General features: G+C 37.3%; 1 protein-coding gene across 2 annotated transcripts in view; it reads left to right on the top strand.

Moving 5' to 3' along the window:
* Nucleotides 1–656: 656 nt before the first annotated feature.
* The window catches only part of DNAJC13 (DnaJ heat shock protein family (Hsp40) member C13), a gene marked incomplete at its 5' end in the record, with an annotated part of 83,012 nt that continues 61,846 nt past the window's right edge, over nucleotides 657–21,822 (top strand). Inside the window, 14 exons of one of the 2 annotated variants that reach the window (XM_084247098.1) lie at nucleotides 657–727; nucleotides 5,396–5,471; nucleotides 6,237–6,386; nucleotides 6,793–6,834; nucleotides 9,177–9,377; nucleotides 12,305–12,511; nucleotides 12,608–12,703; nucleotides 14,151–14,242; nucleotides 17,035–17,201; nucleotides 17,299–17,378; nucleotides 17,458–17,627; nucleotides 18,041–18,140; nucleotides 20,427–20,534; nucleotides 21,176–21,331. In XM_084247098.1, the coding sequence (XP_084103224.1) occupies nucleotides 660–727; nucleotides 5,396–5,471; nucleotides 6,237–6,386; nucleotides 6,793–6,834; nucleotides 9,177–9,377; nucleotides 12,305–12,511; nucleotides 12,608–12,703; nucleotides 14,151–14,242; nucleotides 17,035–17,201; nucleotides 17,299–17,378; nucleotides 17,458–17,627; nucleotides 18,041–18,140; nucleotides 20,427–20,534; nucleotides 21,176–21,331 (1,713 nt within the window). The remainder of the gene's footprint in view (nucleotides 728–5,395; nucleotides 5,472–6,236; nucleotides 6,387–6,792; nucleotides 6,835–9,176; nucleotides 9,378–12,304; nucleotides 12,512–12,607; nucleotides 12,704–14,150; nucleotides 14,243–17,034; nucleotides 17,202–17,298; nucleotides 17,379–17,457; nucleotides 17,628–18,040; nucleotides 18,141–20,426; nucleotides 20,535–21,175; nucleotides 21,332–21,822) is intronic. The other variant, XM_084247097.1, reaches the window with a different exon arrangement.

The following is a 21,822-nucleotide window of genomic DNA, read 5'->3' on the forward strand; positions in this document are numbered from 1 at the left end:
CCTTAATCTTTTTCTCAATGAATATTTAATTTCACAGGAAAAGGTTAATATCCTGTGGAAACAGGTTAAGAGTACAAATCACAGTCTCAATTTCATTGAAAAATAAAGCCTATTTTTTTCCTAAATAGAAAAGGGAGGCTAGAGTAGTTATCTTTGGATGCTGGAATGAAAGATGATTTACTTTTAGAGGCTGTTGTTATTTTTAATTTTTAAATTAAATCTTACAGTAAGTCCCCTTTGACGTGACTGCAAAATGGCTGACACTTAGAGCCATGAAGACCTTTTGGAATTGTTTTGACTCTTGGCAAATATTTTTGTGTCCTACCATGTGCCTTGGCATTGTTCAGCCAATGTGAGGCTTGGAGATTCATTTATTTTAACATTTCTTATTAGATTATGTATACTGAGGATGTTAGTAGAGGGCAGTTCTTGTCCTGAAGAAATCCAGTGTTGTAGTGGAGAGCAGGCTGTGACAATTGGTGTGCTAGAGCTGAGCAGACCTTCCTCGTTCTTTAAAACCTTACAGTGTTGCACAAGTTGTGCTTTACAATCAGTATTGTGTGGCAGGCTGTGAAAATATGGTCTGGGAGATTCAGGAAAAACTCTCTGACACCGCACTAAATCCACCCATATCTTTCTCTTTCAGGTTTCAGCACAAAATGAACATAATTAGGGAAAATAAGGACCTGGCATGTTTCTACACAACAAAACATTCATGGAGAGGAAAGTAAGTATTTCTGTTGGTTTTTATTTTTCTTTACAGCTAATAAAATACCACTTTAAACATTATTCTTTCAGTATTTTTCTGTATCTGAGGTAGTACCACACAACTCTAATTCCATTCAGCCCACTCTTCTGAAAAGCGAAACAAGGGCCTCCCTGGTGGCGCAGGGATTAAAGTCTCAGCACTATCAAACTACTAGCAGCCACAGCAGCACGAGTTAGATCCCTGGCCAGGGAGCTGACCCACCTGGCGTGGCAGACCTCTCCTGTCTCACCCACTGCTCCCCTCAGCAGTGTATTTCAGTCACTCCACCTGTTCTGCTCCCCACTCTGTCTCTGGTGAATCCTCTCACCACCCCCCCACCTCTTGTATGCATAAATAAATAAAATTTTAAAAAAAAGTAACAATTAAAGCAAACCAATTATGCGCCCTTTTGGGTAGGATCAGTTAATGGGAATGTAATTCAGTAGTAGCAGAGTGTTAACTTGACAACTTCACACCCTAGGGACACGCTTCTGTGTGATCAGTGAATTTCATGTCATTTGACTATCAGAGACAACCTGCCAATAGTGTGTTTTGTAGTTTTTCTTTAGGCATATAATGAAATTTAAAAATTGGGCTTCATCTTCTCCTTAGGAGGGGATGAAAACAGTTTTTGGTAACTTGCCTGGTCAGACCAAGATGTGCAAGCTTCTGTTTCTGCTCTGTAAAATGGGTGGTAAATCCTCCCCCTGCAGATTGCCGTAGGGTTAAATGAAGTGATACAGAGTGTGTGAAGGTTTTAAAATTAGGTCCTAAATACATTGAGTACTCAGGCGTGGCATCTTTTGACCATCACAAAGGCCAGTTAGTCTCTGGGCCTTTTGAGTAATAAGGAGTGTGCCCACCTTACAAACAAGTGACTGCGTTCTTCCAAGCCAGGCCTCATCTAAAACTGATGTGCACAAAGTCAGTAACTTTAGTTCTTTTCATTTTTTAGTAATAGTGTGTTAACTTAGAACGGTGTAACATCTGACTGAACACCAGTGTTGCTGATTTGCATCAGCAGACTGACTATAATTTTGAAAGATGAGTGTTTAATTTTATTTCCTTGTATTATCTCAGTTGTATGAGCTCCTAAGCTAAAGAGCATCACTGTTACCCTTGTAGAGTACTTGAAGTTTTTTCTTCAGTTACTTTCACTGAGCAAAGCTCAGAGACCATTGTTGTCCTCTAGGCAGTATGAGTCTCTTTGAATCAGCCTTAAAAAATTGTATATTCATTTGATCCTTATTTTTTTCTTAAGTTGGTAGATTGCTCTGATCATAATATAACTTCTGTTTTTAATACAGTTACAGCATAATTAACATTAATTCTAAGGAACAAACTTAACTATAATACTACTTGCTTTGTGAGTTTGTAATTGTGATCATGTGGAGGAAAATTTGTCTTAATGTTCTTAGGAAGTAGTGACTAGGACTTAAGACAGGCCTCCATTTTCTATTTTTTGTAACAGTATGGAGCAGAGCCAGAGTCACGTGTCACTTAATGTTTCAGTCAGCTACGGATATCGACTACACAGGCTCTGCCTGTAGAATATTCTATAAGACCTAGGTGTGTATCACTGTCCAGCCTGGGGCTGTGTAATGTGTGTGTGTGTGAGAGTCAAGCCATGACAAACTCAGTTGACAGTGCATTTTCCTGGACACGTCCCACTCGTTAAGTGGCACTTGACTCTATTTCTGTGCTGTCAGCGTGATTCCTTGCTCCATCATTCACACCTTGAAACAGTTTTGTTTTTATAATAGCTTTATTAACATACATAAAGCTCACCTTTTTTAAGTGTGCAGTTCCGTGTTTTTAATCGTATTCATAGAGTTGTGAGCCATCACCCCAGTTTTTAGAGACTTGCATCATCCCCCCCCCGGAAAACAAAAATCTCTAAAAACATTGACAGTTATACCCCTTCACCCATCTTCCCAGCATCTGACATCCACTAATCTACTTTCTGTCTGTGGATTTGCTTATTTGGGGCATCTTATGTAAATGAAATCATACAATGTGTGGTCTTTTGTGACTGTCTTCTGTCAGTATTCTTAAGGTTTCATGTTGTAGCCCGTGTCAGTACTACTTTTTCTTTCATTGCTAAGTGAAATTCTATCATGTGGTTATACCATGTTTTGTTTATCCATTAGTTGATGGAAATTTGTATTGTTTTACTTTTTTACTTTTATGAAAGGATAATGCTACTGTCGATGTTCAAGTACAAGTTTATGGGTGAATCTGTATTTCCAGTTCTCTTGGAGATATACCTAGGGATAGAATTGATTTTATATTGAGTTATATGGACTTATTTTTTTTTAAAGATTTATTTGTTTTGTACAAGAACTGGGGTACAGGTCAGAAGTGTGCGAGGGTGAGAGAATTCACCAGAGCCAGAGCAGGGAGCAGAACAGGCAGACTGACTGAAGACACTGCTGAAGGGAGCAGCGGGCGAGGCAGGAGAGGTCTGCCAAGCCATGTGGGGTTCTCCCTGGCCAGCAGGGAATCGAACCGGCGCTGCAGAGGCTGCAGACAGCTTCACAGCGCGGCACTCAACCACTGCGCCACCGGGAAGGTCCGAGTTATATAGACTTATATGGTAACTTTGTGTTTAACTTTTTGAGGAACAACCAAACTTTTCCAAAGTGGCTGCAGCCTTTCACAGTCCTGCCATCGGTGTGTGAGGATTCCAGTTTCTCACATCCTTACCAATACTTCTTGTTGTCTTTTTTTTTTTTTTAATTTTAGCCATCCTAATGGGTATGAAATGGTATCTCATGTTGAGATGTTGAGTGTCTTCATGTGCTTGTTGGCCATTCGTCTGTCTTCTTTCATGAGATGTCTGTTCAGATCGTTTAGTCACTTTTAAATTGGGTAATATGTGCTTTCATTGTTGAGTTGTAAGAGTTTATATGTCCTGATTGTAAGTCTCTTATTAAACATATGATTTGCAAATAGCTTTTCTGGTGAGTATAATTTCTGATAAGGGTCTTGGTCAGAATCTGAGTGTCCTGGTAATAAAGTTAGATGAATGATGAGCTTGCCCATCACTTTGTTCCAAGTAGCAGCAGTCACGGCTACTTGAAGCAGAATGATGCTAATTGTTATTAGTTGAGTGACACTGCTGGAATTTTGAGCCCCTTGTCCCCTATTCAATTAGCAGAATAATAGCAGTGAGAATAGCTGACATTTATCAGTTATAAACAATAAGTGACAACCACTGTACATGGTTTTAATTGTCACATTATGAAGTAGGAGTGTATATTACCCACATCTTTCACATGGGGAAACTGAAGCTGGGGGAGATTATGCAGGTTGTCAGCATACATATAAAGTAAGTAGTCTGGCCGGTTTTTTAATTCAGGCAGTGTGACCCCAGAGCTGGGGGGCTTGTCCAGGATGTGATAAAGATTCAAGTTATGTGTGTGGGAACTAGATGAGGCATTGTACTATCTTAATCTTAGTAGTTTAAAGAGAAAAACATCATCTTCTCCATAGATAGAAGGACATTTGATTATATTTTACATCCCTTTTTTTATAATTTAAAATCACTAAAATACAAATAAGTATTTTAATAAATACGATCAATTATTTTAAGTTTTTTTCTAATTCTGAACTGCTTCCGTGAAATGAACCTTCTTTGCCCATGGTGTACTAGATCCTTGGTACTTAAAAAAATAGATTGTGGGTATTTTCCTCTTATACTGTTTTCCGGACCATTTTAAGAAGCATGTTCTTTCAGTGTTTCATTTCCTTATTTGAACCTTAGTGCTTTGCTTTTGTAAGACGTGTTAAAATTCTTTGATTTCTTAAATTCTTCTATATAGGGACTGGTTTATTTTTAATTTTCCAATTTATTACAGAGTTAAATTAATTTTTTTCTTCTGTGTCTATGGCTGTGTGTTCTATTAATTTTGTTTTGTGTTTCTTAGACTAGCTAATGTTTTACCTATTAATTCTAAAGAACTAATTCTTCAGTGTTTAATGTTTTCTAGTTCAGTTTCCACTTTCATCGTTGTGGATTCCTCACTCTACTAAAAGATTACTGATCTCCAAAGTGTCTTTTCTCCTTCAGGGATGTTTAAGTGAAGGAAGTGAAGTAAGAAGTGAAAATTGCTTGTCTGTTGTGTAGGCTTCCTACTTCTATAAAATTGCAACACTAAAGTGTAATAGGTAGTTTCTTATATAGAAATTATTAAAATTCCAGAATATGGCTGTGGCTGACCTGTTACAGGTCATAGTTCTTCCTTCCTTAGTATTATGGTTTTGTCAAAAGGATCTTGAAAGAATTGTACTATGCAGTGCCTTTTTTAAAAAAATAAAATTTTCCAATATTTGCCATCTTCAGATGGTTCTTTGCTAATAACTTCTTATATACTACTAATACCACAAGATTGCTTACATTTGTCGTAATTTTCTACTTCAGGACCTTACCAGTTCATAATAAAATGAATGGCTGGTGAATTTTAGTACCAATTAACATTTTAGTGCATTGAAACAAAAGTGAGGATATAAAACTAAGCTGTAGCCACCGTTAAATAATTAACACATTTATTGAAATGCTTCTTTTATGTTGGTATCATATGTTTTTTTCTTCTAAAATGTTTCTATTATTTAAGACTAAATTTAAGTGCTTGTCTTTCTTTGTAGGTATAAGCGAGTCTTTTCAGTGGGTACGCATGCGATAACTACATACAATCCCAATACTTTAGAAGTAACAAATCAGGTAGGTAATCCTTTGAGAAGTTTATAAGTGTTTGTTTGAACTGCATTTGAATTTAAAAGCCATGATAAGACCCAGTACTCCCTGATCTGAAATCAGTACTTTAGGTTAGAAATGTCAAATCTGAAAGAGATTAAATAGGTTGTATAATGTTCAATAATTAGAACCAAAAATAAAACGGTGGGAAGGAATGTGCTTATTTCTAGGCTCTACGGGTTGAAACTTTTTGATATGTTACCATTGATTATAGTCATCTATTTTATGTAAAGTTGGTAAATTCTTTATAATTTTGAAGGCTATGTTGTTAACTAACACACACATAGGTAAGTTAAGTCACAGTTGTTGGGAAATGCTTGTCATGGAAGTAGGATTACTCTTTAATAAAGGCAAGTCTAACCTGAACATGGATAAGTAAATATATTTAAATATAGATTTTTAATTCAAATAGGCATGTTTTACAGAGCCTTTGTTTTGTTTTTGTTTTTAACAGATTAGCAATTAATCATAAACTTTGATTTCCTCGTTCTTTTCATGTCTGTATTTCAGTTGTTTTGGTTAATGTCAGTTAAAATTGGAATGCAGATAAAAGATTTTTGTTTTCGCTGATGATGAAAAATATGAAATTTTTTTAAATAAAATTCTATACAGCATAGCTTCTAGACCTCCATATTATTTTGTAACAGTTTTCTCATTTAATAAATGATTGTGAAATTAATGTAGTAGAAATAAGCATTTCATTTCATGAAAGAATTCCTTTGTTCTTGTTAGTGGCCTTATGGAGACATTTGCAGCATCAGCCCTGTTGGAAAAGGACAAGGAACAGAGTTCAATCTCACATTTCGAAAAGGCAGTGGAAAAAAGTCGGAAACTTTAAAATTTTCTACAGAGCACAGAACAGAGCTCCTTACAGAAGCATTGGTAAGAATGGTCCCACATTAACTAATTTTCCTTCTTTTTGAAGGAAACAGTTACATTCAAGTATAAGGCCTCCATTTCCACTGTGCTTTTTTTTCTTATTGATCATTAACTTGACTCTGTGAAACTTTTACTTTTCTCTAACTGAAAAAATTGAAAAATCCCTTATATTGGGTAGTTTTTAGTCTTTAAATGCATTATATAGAATAAAGCAGTTGTGTGTTGAATTAATTTGTATAGTTTTTCAACAAAGCTTCACATGCTTTTTATTGAATGTCCTTAAATGGTAATATTTTTTGATATCAAGATTACTAAATTGGGATTTTACTTGCTTTGGATAGAGAAGACTGACCTGTGCATCTTCTATGCCAGTCTGTTGTCTTAAATTGGGTTATATTTTCTCTTTCAGAGATTCAGAACTGATTTTTCAGAAGGAAAAATCACAGGAAGGGTAAGTATTTAACATTTATTAATATTTATTTTTATTTGTTCAAATGTTGCTCTGTATTGTAGAAATCATTCCATAGTCTATATACACAGACTTTTATGGCGAAAGCTAACGGAAAAAAAGGAAACAAAATTTAATGTTTACTGAAACCATGTGATAGAAAGGTGAACGTTGTTTAACGGATACTCAAATATGAGGAATTAACCATATGACTGTTAATGCTGATAGTTTGTGGGGGTTGGAGGGACCTTCATGCAGAACTATGAGGCATTAAAAACTCCTATAACATTTAGGTGATCCTTATCCAGTATTCTACAGAGCAACAATAAGCGTAATATTTCTGATAAAAAATGTTAAAACATGTTTGGTGTAGGAGTTTCCTATTCCAGAACTCACTGGAGTTTAAGTTTAGGGCATATCAGAACTCTGTCTCATTACACGTTCTTGTGCAGGGTGTGATCAGTAATGAAGATATACATGGTACACTGACAGCTTTGAGGAAGTCACGGTTGCTTGTTAGAATCTTCTTCACTTTTCCAGGCCTTCTCTAGTTGTAGTTCAGTAGCCTTTAATCTGTAACAGAGAAGACTTCTGGGAGGGAAAATGGGAGTCTATATATTTTTTTAAAAGATTTATTTGTGCCTACAAGAACTGGGATACAGGCCATTAGTGTGTGTGTGGGGGTGGGGGAGAGGATGCACCAGAGACAGAGTGGGGAACAGAACAGGCAGATTGGTTGAAATACACTGCTGAAGGAAGCAGTGGGCAAGACAGGAGAGGTCTGCTATGCCATGTGGGTAGCTCCCTGGGCGGGGATTGAACTGGTGCTGCAATGGCTGCAGATTGCGTCTTAACCCCTTGCGCCACCAGGGAGGCCTGGGAGTTTATATTTTTTTCACTCCCTTGAAATGTTACATTTCTTTCCATGAGGAGATACTGCTTTCATACTGAAGTTGGGAGGAAGGGGCCAGAATAATGCCTAAACTCATAGCATTGTTCAGAACTCTGGCTCTGGCAAAGGCAGGAACTGAATTCTAATATGCTGGCAACAGCACCACTTCCCTGTCTTTTTAAAGCTCTGTCTTTGCTATGAATGTTCGCTTGCTTGTTTCAGCATCCCAGAAGTCTCACTGATCTCAACTCAAGCAATTGGCTGGTTGCCTAGGAACCATTTTAAAAAGTTTAATGGCAACTGGCGAACTGCTTCTCTTTCCTAATGAACCACGGTCAGATTTCTATAAATTATAACTTGTTATGCTTATTTTAATTATTTTATGTTAGTGGTGAGTTATCTGTATTTTTCATCTGGTTTGTTAAACAACTGCTTTAAAAAGCATACTGAGAAATTTCATTTATTAAGTTCCTTTTATATCAGTTAACTTCAGCTAATACTTTTTAAACTTTGTGGTGAAAGCATGTCTCTGGAAGATTGCATGAAGAATAGTTCACCTAATTTTACATCAGGAGTAAGTGGCGTTTGCACCTCGCTATGAAAAAGTTCAGACCCAGCCTCCCCTAAATGCTCTGCTGGCTAAACACCTCTCTTATAGTAGTCGAATTTGGGACTGAGTCGAATCATCCTGGGGATGCTCTAAATTGGTGTTTCTCGAGTCGCTTTCTTGGCTCCACAGTCCTGAAAGATAAGGATGTGTTTCCACCAGCTCATCTCATTGACTGCTGGAACTCAGCTGGGAGGTTCCTGAGACTGTCCTGAAGAGTGGGGTGGGTGGAATGTAAGTAAAAATGGTTTTGAAAAGCACCACCATTTTTGTAGGCTGTCTTCTTTCCCTGCTCTTGCTGAAGGGGTGTGGCACTGCTCCATCCTTAAGTTAAACTCAAGGCTCTAAGGATGCTTCTGGATTAAGGCAGGCTTTTATCTTGGTGCAGAATTCCTTTTATGGTCCCACAGTGTGCACAGTGCCATTGATCAGTAATGCTGCGGGGACTTGAGGTGATACGATTCTGTGAACTCATCGCTGGGTTTAGCCTTGGAAATTGGTGAAGGGTTTATTGTTTAATTCTTTACTCTCTTTCTGAACACCTACAGGAGCATTTTTCTCTTATTTTAGAGTTAGAAATAGTCATATTCCTGAGCAACCAATATATTTTTATCTCAATCATGTAACTGATCATTTATGTTTACAGGTAGACGACTATAGGTTTTTCAGGTGGGGTTTTTTTAGACTATAGAGAGGGATGTTCATTTCACATTGGACACTGCTACTTTTATTTTCTCTTTGCTTCATTTTGTCATTATTTTAAATTAGTGTTTCAGCCGTGACTAATACTTTAAGTATAATATAATTTTATTTTTTGGTGAGATTAAATATTATTTCTCTCTCTAGAGATACAACTGTTATAAGCATCATTGGAGTGATACAAGAAAACCTGTCATTTTGGAAGTAACGCCTGGAGGCTTTGACCAAATTAATCCTGCAACCAACAGAGTTCTCTGCTCCTATGACTATAGAAATATTGAAGGCTTTGTAGATCTCTCTGATTATCAAGGAGGGTTTTGTATACTTTATGGAGGATTTAGCAGATTGGTAAGTAGTGTTTGTAAAAAGTCATTTAAAGGAACATGACCATTTTCAGAAAAGCAGGGCTATTTTTCTACATTTTAAAAGTTTATGTGAGTCCTCGGGGAGGAAGGATGGTATTGAGAGTGCAGGCTTTGGTATCAAAGAGACCTGCGCTTGATCCTGGTGTGAGCTCTCCGATGACATTAATGTGTGTGCCATAGGTTTCTTCCCTGAGGATCAGGTGAGGTAATTTATACAGTGTTTCATCAGCACAGTGCATGGTTTAGTAGTGTTCAATGAGTGGTAGTTAACATTTGTTATTTTTATTAGTATAAATGTCTCACCTGACAGTTTTTAAGCTTTCTGTGAAAAAAGTAATTTAAAATAGCATACATTTTATACACTGCTCTCCCTTGCCTGCTGTTGTAATCTGAAATCTGAGTAATCATTGAGTTCTCTAATTTGGAATTAAACAAACTGTTTTTGTCTTGGAAATTCTGAGTTATATGTAAATTGTGGGGTGCAGCAGAAGCAACGTAGGTATGCTGGACCCGGCTTGTATTTTTTTTTTTTTTTTTGGTGGGACCCTGGCCTGTGGCCGGGGATCAAACTGGAGCTGCAGAGGTTGTGGGCAGCCTCGCAACCCAGTGCTCAACTGCTGCGCCACCAGGGGAGGCCCGACCCTGCTTGTTAATTAGGTATAGAGGATGAGTATAGATGATGACCACCAATTTTTTTTTCCATAGTCCTGAATTAGTCCCCATGTCTCAAAGATGAGCAATAGAGCAACTCAATTAAATTTTCAAGAATCATTTCTCTTGAGAATCTTAATTTCTCTGGCAACCTTAGTGACCTGGGAATTCTACTTCAAGTTTTAGTGTTTTGTAGATAAATAAGCTCTGGGTAATAAAACCAGAGCCAGAGCAATTTTTTAGATACACAGCAGAGGGTAATGAGGGAATGATGGAAGACTGAACAATGTGGTTAACAAAATCTTTTAGCTCTTTAGAGGTAAAGGCCTTTTTCCACTCTAGGTCTCACTCTTTACCCAGTCGATAGGCACCATCCTAGTGTCCCTCACCTAGGAATACATATGGAGACTTTTTGTTACCTGAGGCTAGACCCAAAGGGAAAATTAGTTCTGTCTCCTATCTTTTTTTTTTTTTTTTTTAGATTTATTTATTCACACATACAAGAACTGGGGTACAGGCCAGAGTTGTGGGTGGTGAGAGGATTCACCAGAGACAGAGTGGGGAACAGAACAGGCAGATCGACTGAAATACACTGCTGAGGGGAGCGGCAGGCGAGTCAGGAGAGGTCTGCTGTGCCATGTGGGTTGCTCCCTGGCTGGGGATCGAACTCGTGCTGCAGTGACTGTGGTGCGCTTCACCGGTTGCATCTTAACCCATTGCGCCACCAGGGAGGCCTTCTGTCTCCTATCTTAAAGCAGACTGCAGCCTGCTGTCTTAGTGCTATCCAAAGACTTGTTTCTTTCCTGGTCAATGGGAAATTGTAGTGATTAACCTCTTGGTGAAAAAAAACATATTTAATTACAGGACTATGGCCTTGCAGACCTTAACAGGATAACTGTATCACAGTAATTTCATGAAGCCATGTAGTGCTTAAGGTAGATATCAAGGAAGAGAATTATTTGAGACTCCTCAGTTTCCAACATTTTTACTGTTTGATGATATCAAGCAGTTTTAACTTGAATCATCTACTTTCTTTTTCTTTTTTTTTTTTTAAGATTTATTTATTTATTTATTTATACAAGCACTGGGTACAGTCAGAAGTGCGGGAGGGTGAGAGAATTCACCAGAGCCAGAGCGGGGAGCAGAGCAGGCAGAAGGACCGAAGTACACTGCTGAGGGGAGCAGCGGGCGGCAGGAGAGGTCTGCGCGCCATGTGGGACCCTCTTCCAGTGGCCGGGGAGCAGCCGGGGATCGAACTGGCGCTGCAGAGGCTGCTGGCAGCTTCGCAACCCAGCGCTCAACCGCTGCGCCACCAGGGAGGCCCCTGAATCATCTACTTTCTAAGCATGCTTTCTTCCTTTTAAAAGACATGCTCTACAATGGATTAATTCACTAAAATGTGATACCATGACAGAGTCATTCAGCAAACCATCTGGTACCTTCTGCATCCATAGTGACAGATAAGCTGCTGTGAATAAAATCAGGCTCTTAAACATGTCTCATTTCAGTGTTTCTCAGCTGGGGCACCATTGGCATTCAGGACAGGACACTGCTTCCCTATGGAGGACTTGCCTCCAGACCTTTTGTAGGGCATTTAGCTTTTTTTGCCTCCAGGTACCAAATACAAGTAGCAGTACCTTATCCTTACTTTATAAATACACCGCTAGAGGTTGCTTCTTAACATTGATAACTCCATGACTTGTAAACATTTAAATATTCTAGGTAATCTGCAAGGAAGTCCATTTCCTTAAACAGATTAAATCAAAGCTATTTTAGTTGAAATTGGAATCCTGCCCATAGTTACCCCCACCCTCACTAGACTTGGCTATGGTCCCTGGGTCCCCTTATAGGAGCCTTGGGGTACTGCTTCCACATGGTGATGAGAATCAGATTCAGAGGTTATGTGATAATTTCCTTTCAGTGAATTATTTGCATGGCTGTACATCCCAGACTTTATGATTTTATTGATTGATTGATTGCCACATGGGCCTTATAGACATCACCTCAAGGAGACACCCACTTATCCCTGATCAGACTTTCTTCCTATATTTCCTGGGGATGGAGTATGCTACCATATCACTCCCTTACTTTGTGATTTTAATTAATGTTTTAACTATAGCATTACTTATTTACATCTGATAAGATCTACCTTTTTTCTCTAGAATTGCTACTACAGTTTTTTTGTCTAAAGAACTGATTCATTATGGTCACATTTTAGTTGTTTCAATCCTGATTTTTTAACTTTCAAAATTTGTGCAGCATTTATTTGCATCAGAGCAAAGAGAAGAAATTATCAAAAGTGCAATAGATCATGCTGGCAACTACATAGGTATTTCATTGCGGATAAGAAAAGAACCATTAGAATTTGAGCAATATTTGAATCTTCGCTTTGGAAAATACAGCACTGATGAATCCATCACCTCTTTAGCAGAGTTTATAGTCCAAAAAATATCACCCAGACACTCGGTAAGACCTGTATATTAAAAGTAAAAATTTGTTGGTTTAATTTTGACATTTTTCTTTAATAACTTCTTAATATGTCTCAATTTTATTCTTTTGAAGGAACCTGTAAAAAGAGTTCTAGCACTTACAGAAACATGTTTGGTAGAACGTGATCCAGCAACTTACAATATTGCAACATTGAAGCCTTTAGGAGAAGTAAGTTTCAATAGTATTAACCTAAATGAGATTTCTTCCTGTTGCTCAATCTGGTATCCATGGGGGATCAGTTCTCAGGATGAGTTCCAGAACCCATGAGGTCACCCAAATTTGTGGATGCATGGGTCCTATATATAAAATGTCATGGCATTTGCATATAACTGTTACACATTTCCCATATGCTTTAAATTAGCTCTGTTACTTATAGTACCTAATACAATGTGGGTGCTATATAAATAGTTGTTAGGCTGTTTTCTTTAAGATACAATGACAAGAAATAAGTCTGTGCATGTTCGCTGCAGAGGCATACCATTGTAGGCCTAACCGTTGTGTGTATTTTCCATGCGTAGCTGGTTGAATCTGCACTTGTGAAATCCAAGGATACAGAGGGCTGACTAAATTATTCTATTTCACTTTTTTTTGCCCAAAGACTGGGAAACAGGAAGAATCTATTTAATTCTTTACAATGTTATAACTGTTGTGTGTATTTTCCATGTGTAGTTGGTTGAATCTATATTTTTCTATTTTACTTTTTTTTTTTTGCCTAAAGAATGGGAAACAGGAAGAATGTATTTATTTCTTTACAATGTTATATTTGTTGCTCTTAGAACAAAGAATATTGCAGCACTTACTGTCCAAGTATACTGTGAGTGTAACATTTTATGTAATAATTATATGAAAATCTAAATGAGACTTTTGAACAGCTTTTATTTTTTTTTTAATTTTTTAATTTTTTTAAATATTTATTTATTTATACAAGCACTGGGTATAGTCAGAAGGGCAGGAGGGTGAGAGAATTCACCAGCCAGAGCAGGGAGCAGAGCAGGCAGAAGGACCGAAGCACACTGCTGAGGGGAGCAGCAGGCGGCAGGAGAGGTCTGAGCTCCATGTGGGACCCTCCTCTGGGGAGCAGCCGGGATCAAACCTGCTCTGCAGAGGCTGCGGCGCCACCGGGGAGGCCCCTTGAACAGCTTTTAAATTCTGATACTATGAACAAGTTACTATTTAAAATACTGCCTTTGTAGCTGCTCTCCTGCCCTCCAGTAATTATGCAGGTGCTTCTCTTTTTCTTTCTCCTTTTCCTAATAAATATGTCCTTTTAAAATATAAAAATAGGGGCCTCCCCGGTGGCGCAGCGGTTGAGCGCTGGGTTGCGAAGCTGCCCGCGGCCTCTGCGGCGCCGGTTCGATCCCCGGCTGCTCCCCTCAGCAGTGTACTTCGGTCCTTCTGCCTGCTCTGCTCCCCACTCTGGCTCTGAATTCTCTCACCCTCCCGCGCTTCTGACTGTACCCAGTGCATGTATAAACAAAACCAAACAAAATAAATAAATAAATAAAATATAAAAATAAAGAAGTAAGCTGTTTACAAGCTGTATGATGATGTGCAGTTTTTCTAATGAAATATGTAAAACTAAACTCTTGTTGAACTTGTTTTTCTGTTTTCTTAGGTATTTGCATTGGTTTGTGACTCAGAAAATCCTCAAGTTTTTACCATTGAATTTATAAAAGGGCAAATACGTAAATATTCTTCAACGGAGAGGTATTTTTTTTTTAATACATAGAAAAGTTGTTGAGATCCTAGTAATTGCAAAGCCAAAATAATCCGAGGAAGATGAAAAACAAAGATTTATAAGCTAGAACTTTGTAATTATGTAACCTAGGATATGACAACATTGTTTTGTTGCTCATTTAAAGTGACCTTCATTCAGTTTTCAAATTCCTAAGTATATAAATGGTAATTTGATTTTTAAATGAAATGATGAAAATAGAGCATACTTTTGTAACTTCAAAAATATTTTAATAGTGCCTTTCACTTTTCATTATTACACTGTTTGGGTAACAGCAGAAAGCTATTTACTATAAATAAAAATGAATTTAGATTTTTATAAGTTAGTATCATAAGCTAGTTACTGATTTTCCAGTAGAATGTGCTTGCATATTATCATTACTGTGACTTGGCTGTTACCTCAGTGAGGAGCTATGGCTCCCAGACTTCCCGCTGTAAGGTAAACAGAATGCTATTTAACTATATAGTCAGATCATTCTTCAAATACTAAATCATTGTCCTGGGTTTGGCAGTTCTTACATTCCAGATAGTCCTTTTATGCTGTTTTATATAGATTGAGACTGGAATCTGTTCTTAAAAGTTAGTGAAGACAATCTGGTACATTTGCCACTGTCTACATTATAACCTTACCTCGTAAATATGACCAGTAACTTTCTTATCTTAGAAAGCTTTTGATCCTAAAGTCAACAAAAAATGGCATCTCGGGCAAAAGGTTTTGTTTTTCCTGTTCTGAATTTGAGGAAGAGACCTTCTTAAAAAAAAAAACAGTGCAGATGTTCTAATCTGAGGAAGAATCTTGACACTTAGTTTCTTATGTGCTTTATTGTTTAATCCTGTTGGTAGCCCTAGGAGAAGGTACCTTTATTTCCAGTAAAGCTTGCTTGCAGAAAATAAAGCCATTTCTTTGGAACTTTGGATTAGAAAAAGGTTTTTTAAGATCTAATACCAAAGGTACAGTCATTTAAAAAAAATGATTTATTGGACTTTGTAAAAATCTAAAACGTTAAGAGAAAGACAAGCCACAGAGAAGGAGAAAATATTTGGAAAACATGTAACTGATAAGGGACTTGTATCCAGAATACATAAAGAACCCCCCCACATGCATAGCTTTTTCCATTCTCAGCATCCCCCACAAGAATGGTATGTTTGTTAGAATTGATGAGCCTGCATTGACATGTTATCAACCAAACCCCACTTGAGACAAATGTATAATGACATGTACTCATCATTATAATATCATAGTTTCACTGCCCTAGAAATCCTCTGTTCTGACCCCTCCCCACCCCCCCATTCCCAGACCTTGGAAACCACTGATTTTTTTACTGTCTCCAAGGTTTTGCCTTTTCCACGCGATAGATAATTGGAATCTTACTTTTCAAACTAATTGTGTTTCCTCCAATTCTTTCTTGGCTTGACAGATCTTTTCTTTGAGTTATAATTGACACATAATATATTAGGTGTACAACATAACAATCCAATGTTTGTGCACATTGCAAAATTATCACAATAATTCTAACACCTATTACCTTACATAGTTACCAAAAGTGTTTTTCTTATGATGAGAAATCTAAGACTCTCTCTCTTAGAAACTTTAAAATGTGGAATACAGTGTTATTAACGATAATCATCACGCTATATGTTACATCCCCAGGACTTAGAGAGCTCATTTATGTTTATCATTTAGTATATTCCATTGTCTGGATCTTATCCATTTGCCTGCCGAAGGACATGCTGGTTGCTTCCAAGTTTGAGCTTTATGAATAAAGCCACAAAATTGCTGTGTGTTGGCTTTATGTGAACATAGACTTAAGTCCTTCAGGTAAATACTAAGGAGTGTGATTATTGACATATGTTAAGAGGATGTTTCATTTTGTAAGAAACCACCAAACTGTCTTCCAAAAGTAAATGTACCATTTCGCATTTGTTCCAATAAATACCGAGAGTTCTTGTTGCTCCACATCCTCACCAGCATTTGGTAGTGTCAGTTTCCCAGATTTTGCTCATTCTAATAGCAATGCTCTATTGTAGTGGTAACTTTTTTTATTTGTATTTCCTTGATGATCTGTGAAGTGTACTATCTTTTTATGTGCTTATTTGCCATCTATATGTCTTATTTGGTGAGATGTCTGTTAAGGACTTTGAATTGTTTTGTAAATGGGTTTTTCTTATTGTTGAATCTTAAGAATTCTTTATATATTTTGGATGACACTTCTTTGTCAGATGTCTTTTGTTATTTTCTCCTAGTCTGTGGCTTGTTTTTTCACTCTTTTGATGAAGTTTCTTGGAAAAGCAAAACTATAGTGAGTGAAAGAATATAAGCATTGCCTGGGGCTGGGGAATTTTTTTCCAAATAGCTACAAAGAAAGTCTTTGGGGTGATAGAAGTATATGTATTATGGTGATGATTGCACAGTTCTATCAATTTACTAAAAAATTATAACACTATGTACTTTCAATGGGTGAATTTTGTGATTGTAAGTTATACCTCAATCTCTATAAAACTGTTAAAATAATCTTAAAATTTAAAAAAAAAACCCAGAAAAATGTTAAAGTTCTAGTACCTAGGTAACTTGTACAAGGTCATATGGCAGCAAAGTGAAGAGTAAGTATAGAAAACTAGGCTCTCTCTGAAATTCCCTCTTCTTTTGTGCTTCCCCTGTCCCCAGGGAATTAGAGTGCCTGCTAAAGGACTGTGCTGTATTCTAAATCAAACCCCTTGTGAATTTTTATCATTCCTAAAACCTTTTTATTTTCAAACTTGCTTAGGGATTCCTTATTAGCTAGTTTGCTGGACGGAGTAAGAGCCTCCGGTAATAGAGATGTTTGTGTGAAAATGACACCGACCCATAAAGGTCAGCGATGGGGCCTTCTCAGCATGCCTGTTGATGAGGAAGTAGAGAGCCTGCATCTCAGGTTCCTCGCTACACCTCCAAGTAAGTATCGACCTGAATGTAGTTTTGTTTTCATCTGTCCTTTTAAGAATTAGAACACAACCTCTAAATCTTTTTGAACATTTTTATCTCCTTGCAGATGGCAATTTTGCAGATGCCGTATTCAGGTTCAATGCTAATATTTCATACAGTGGAGTTCTGCATGCAGTGACACAAGATGTAAGACAGATCGTGTCATACTTTGTTACTACTAACTTTTGGTGTGGAAACTTTTTTGAAATATTCTTTCTTTACCTAGGGTCTCTTCTCAGAAAACAAAGAAAAGCTGATCAATAATGCAATAACAGCATTATTGTCCCAAGAGGGAGAAGTTGTTGCTTCAAATGCAGAACTTGAGAGTCAGTTCCAGGCTGTGAGGAGGCTTGTTGCTTCCAAGGCTGGCTTTCTAGCCTTTACTCAGCTTCCAAGGTAAGTTGTCTTCTAAAACCTCTTTTTTAGGGAATTTAAGCAACTCAAAATAGTAAATAATCAACCACTTACCACTTTATATGACTACACCTTATACCTTTTATATGGTGATAACGGCAATTTTTATTCATGAGAAATTAAAAAGGACAAGTGGAGTTGAATTGGAGTGTGGTCCCATACATGCTCATGGTATTACTCTTTCCTGTTAGCTTTATTTAACTTAATAAAAACATCTTTACCCTGAAAGAAAAAAGCTGTTATAAAACTGATGTTCCAGAGGTGGGATTCAAAATATGTGATTTCTATAATAATGCAATGGAAACTTAAGGTGACTTATCATGTTCTATTAAAACAATGTAATAAATAATGGTCTGATGTTCCTATTATCTGCTTGTGGTTCTTTGTTCTGCCAGGTTTCGGGAGCGTCTCGGTGTGAAGGTGGTGAAAGCACTCAAGAGAAGCAACAATGGGGTCATCCACGCAGCTGTCGACATGCTCTGTGCCCTCATGTGTGTAAGTGGCTTTGCTCTTAAGGAAACTGGGCTTTCTTAAGTGAATAGATGGTTTACATTTCCACAAACCCAGATGTACATTGTACCAGTGGAGTTCGTTTTTCTCTATTTTCTGAATTGCTCCCATAGCTATTTATTTATTGCACTAAACATTTGTTTAGCACATCCTATTAACCAAGATCTGTACTAGACACTAGAAATACAAAGATGTTCATGAAAGTTCCTTCATGAAATTGCTGATAGTCTTGTGGGCTTATGTGTATAATATAAAATAGTAGGATCCATGGGATCCCTAAAACAGCATTTCATTTTGGTTTTGTGGTGAGGAGAAGATAGAAAATTCTAGACCAAACTTTCTGGAAGGCCTTCTACTTGATCTGAACTTTGATGGACAGGCCTTCAAGATCCCCTGCCTTTGGGGAGGCTTTCCTAGGTGTGGGGTTAGCATACACCTATGCATATTTGGGAAGCAGCACCTAATTAAATGTAGTTGGATAATAAGGTTGGATAATGAGAGTGTGTGGGATTAGGAGATACAGCTAGAGGTGTATGCAAAGACAGTCATAAAAGCATTTTGTATTAGACAAAGGAAGCAGATTTATATCCATTAGTAAGGAATGACTGAAGATTTTTTTTTAACGGGAGCAGTAACATGCTATGCTTAAAGTTTAGAAAGCTCATGGGTACCATGTGGACAATACATTAGAAGTAAAATTAGGTGTAGGTAGACCAAGTAAAAAATGAGATGGAGAGGTAGGACAGTGATAAGAATTCAGAAAGGCAAGGCACAATTGAAAGCTGTTTGAGAGGTTAAGATCTGACTTGGTGACAGCACGTATGGGAGAGAGGCAGTTATTCAGTATTCAATGTTATTTTGACATTGCTGATTTGCCTCAGTTTTGTGTATAGTTTTGGGGCTTTTTTCCTTATACAGATCTTCCTTGACCTACGGTGGGGTTACATCCTGATAAATCTATTGTAAACTGAAAATACTGATAAGTCAAAAATTTATTTATACATTTAGTACACCTTCCCTGCAGATGTCATACCTTAGCCTTGCCTTACATGTGCTCAGAACAGTTTTATTGTCCCATCGAATGTGCCACGTATCTCATGTAGTTGATTGAATGACTTGGCACAACTTACTTGGAGCTGTTGCTAGGTGCTGCTGCCCAACATCATGAAAGAGTATCTTTTCTGCTACCTTGGAAAAGGTCAAAATACAGAATTCTAGGTACAGTTTCTACTGAATATCCGCTGCTGTTCACACCATTTGTAAAGTTGAAAAATTGGAAATGAATCCACTTATATGTCAGGGACCATCTGTGCAAAGTGTTTTAGGCAGCCTTAGTGATACAGAATAAACCTAAGTAACCACTTGCTACAACTTCGCATTTATTCCCAAAAGTAAATTCAAGAAATTCCATTTTTACTGCTCTAAATAATTCCATTGAAAGAATTAATGCTGTTAAAAAATTCAACTGTATAAATTTTAAAGATCTTACTGGCTTTATTCAATGGTTCTTGAATTGCAAAGAAAGGCGCTCCCAGGAGCTGTCCAAAGTGAAAGACTTCTGAAGTAGGCAGAGGGAGTGGGAACAAGGGTATTGCACTAGTAGAAGGCAGAGTGGTTACAGCAAGGCCACTTTCCTTTAGGGGAGAAGGCAGGGATGTTTGGCAGATTACCGAGTCAGTGCTGATCAAGCGATTCCTGATTTGCTGGTTTAAGATTCCATTTCTGGAATAGCCAGAACAGTAATTGAGTCTCGGTTTGGGGCTTAACATAAGCAACCCCATTTTGGACCTATTGTCTTGTTTTAACAGTTGACACATAACTAGAACATACAATAACAACAGTGAAGCAATCGCACCTGTAACCTCTTATCAGATTTTGGCTATGTATTTTACAAGAACTGTCTCATTTAGCTTTGTAACTGTAAGAAAAGTACTGTCATTCCCACTTTACAACTGAGGAAAATAAGACTTTGAGAATTTAAGTGCTATAACCTTGACAGAGGTCAACAATTCTTAGCAGAATTAGGATTTAAACTTCATTCTTAATCCTCATACTGGCATCCCTTTTTGCTGGGCACATTAATTCTGAAGTCTCATCACACCCAAGGAAATCACTTCTTCCTGCTTGTCTTATCACGAGTTTCCTTTTTGCCTTAAACTTGGAAGGTGGGGTTTTAATTCTGTTAGTGTTCATGAACACTCTTTATGAATGACTTTGTGTGGGGCCAGCATGTGGGATGCCTCACAAATTATCACTGTTTTTAATCAATAGCCCATGCATGATGACTATGACTTAAGACAAGAACAGCTAAACAAAGCTTCTCTTCTCTCTTCAAAGAAGTTTCTGGAAAACTTACTGGAGAAATTTAATTCCCATGTGGTAAGATATAATTAAATGTATTCATATTGTTATTAAAAGGTGTTCAGAAAGTCCAACATTACTTTTTTTCACCCCAACTTTGGTTAGTATTGGCCCAGCTTGATACGAGTAATTAAATACTCTTTTTTAGGACTATATCTATTTGTCTAGGGAGGATAAGTTGTAGAGCCCTAGATTTTTATGGTGATATTTTCTGATTTTTGCTGTTTTTCTCTTACTTTAAAAACTTTCATTATAAACTAATCTCTTAAAAAATTGAGCCAGAATTTTGCTGGTTGTTCGTTGGTAACAGTTTGGAGATGGGCAAATTGATAACATCTAGAAGGTACGTGTATATATTGCCAGTGTTCTGCAAGTATTGTTAAAGATTGCTTTTTATACAAATGCACATTTAGTTATATGCTTGAGGATTTTTGGCTATTCTCTTGAAATTTGGCTGATTTTCAGTTCTGTTTCTGCAAGGTATTTGAGCAGTGATTTTATTATATTTATTATAACAGGTGCCACATAATGTCATCAGACAAAGAGCCCCAAACAAGAATGTTTGCTTGTTACATAGAGAATAGCCGAAAGGACACATAATTATTAGGTTCTCAGTGAAACTCTCTGTGCTAAGCCAGGCCTATGTTACTTTGTTTCAGGATCATGGGACAGGAGCCCTGGTCATTAGTTCACTCTTGGACTTCCTTACTTTTGCCCTCTGTGCTCCATACAGCGAGACAACAGAAGGGCAGCAGTTTGATATGCTCTTAGAGATGGTAGCCTCCAATGGAAGAACCCTCTTTAAACTCTTTCAGGTGAGAACTTGTGTTTTTCTTATCAGATAACTAAGAGAACCGCTTTTGGGGTCAGTTTGTCTTTCAAATGATGTACTTGTGCTTCTGGATAAATGCTGATAAATAAGTATAGCCTAGAACATTATCAAGTTAATACATGACATCCCACAGATTTCTTAGTATTTCATGTAGAGCTGTTGATTCCTTGTGACCATTGTTTTGACTCCTTTGCCCAAATAATAAGATGTGCTTTAGCAGGACCATCTGTGAACAGTGGGAAGCATTTGTTTTTTTCTACAGTACTCTAGTATTTACTGTGTACATGATATTTATGTATTTGTTGTTATTAATTTGTATTATAAATAGCAGTTATTTTTAAATCACTGCTGTTTGATATGTATCATTTGTAAGTATAATGTATATTATTCAAATAAGTGGCAGCTGTTTCCCACTAATGTTAACTCTGGTTTAAGTATATAAAGATACATTGTAAGAATACCTAAAATACTTAA

This window comes from Talpa europaea, assembly GCF_964194135.1.
Source record: "Talpa europaea genome assembly, chromosome: 11".
Lineage (NCBI taxonomy): Eukaryota > Metazoa > Chordata > Mammalia > Eulipotyphla > Talpidae > Talpa > Talpa europaea.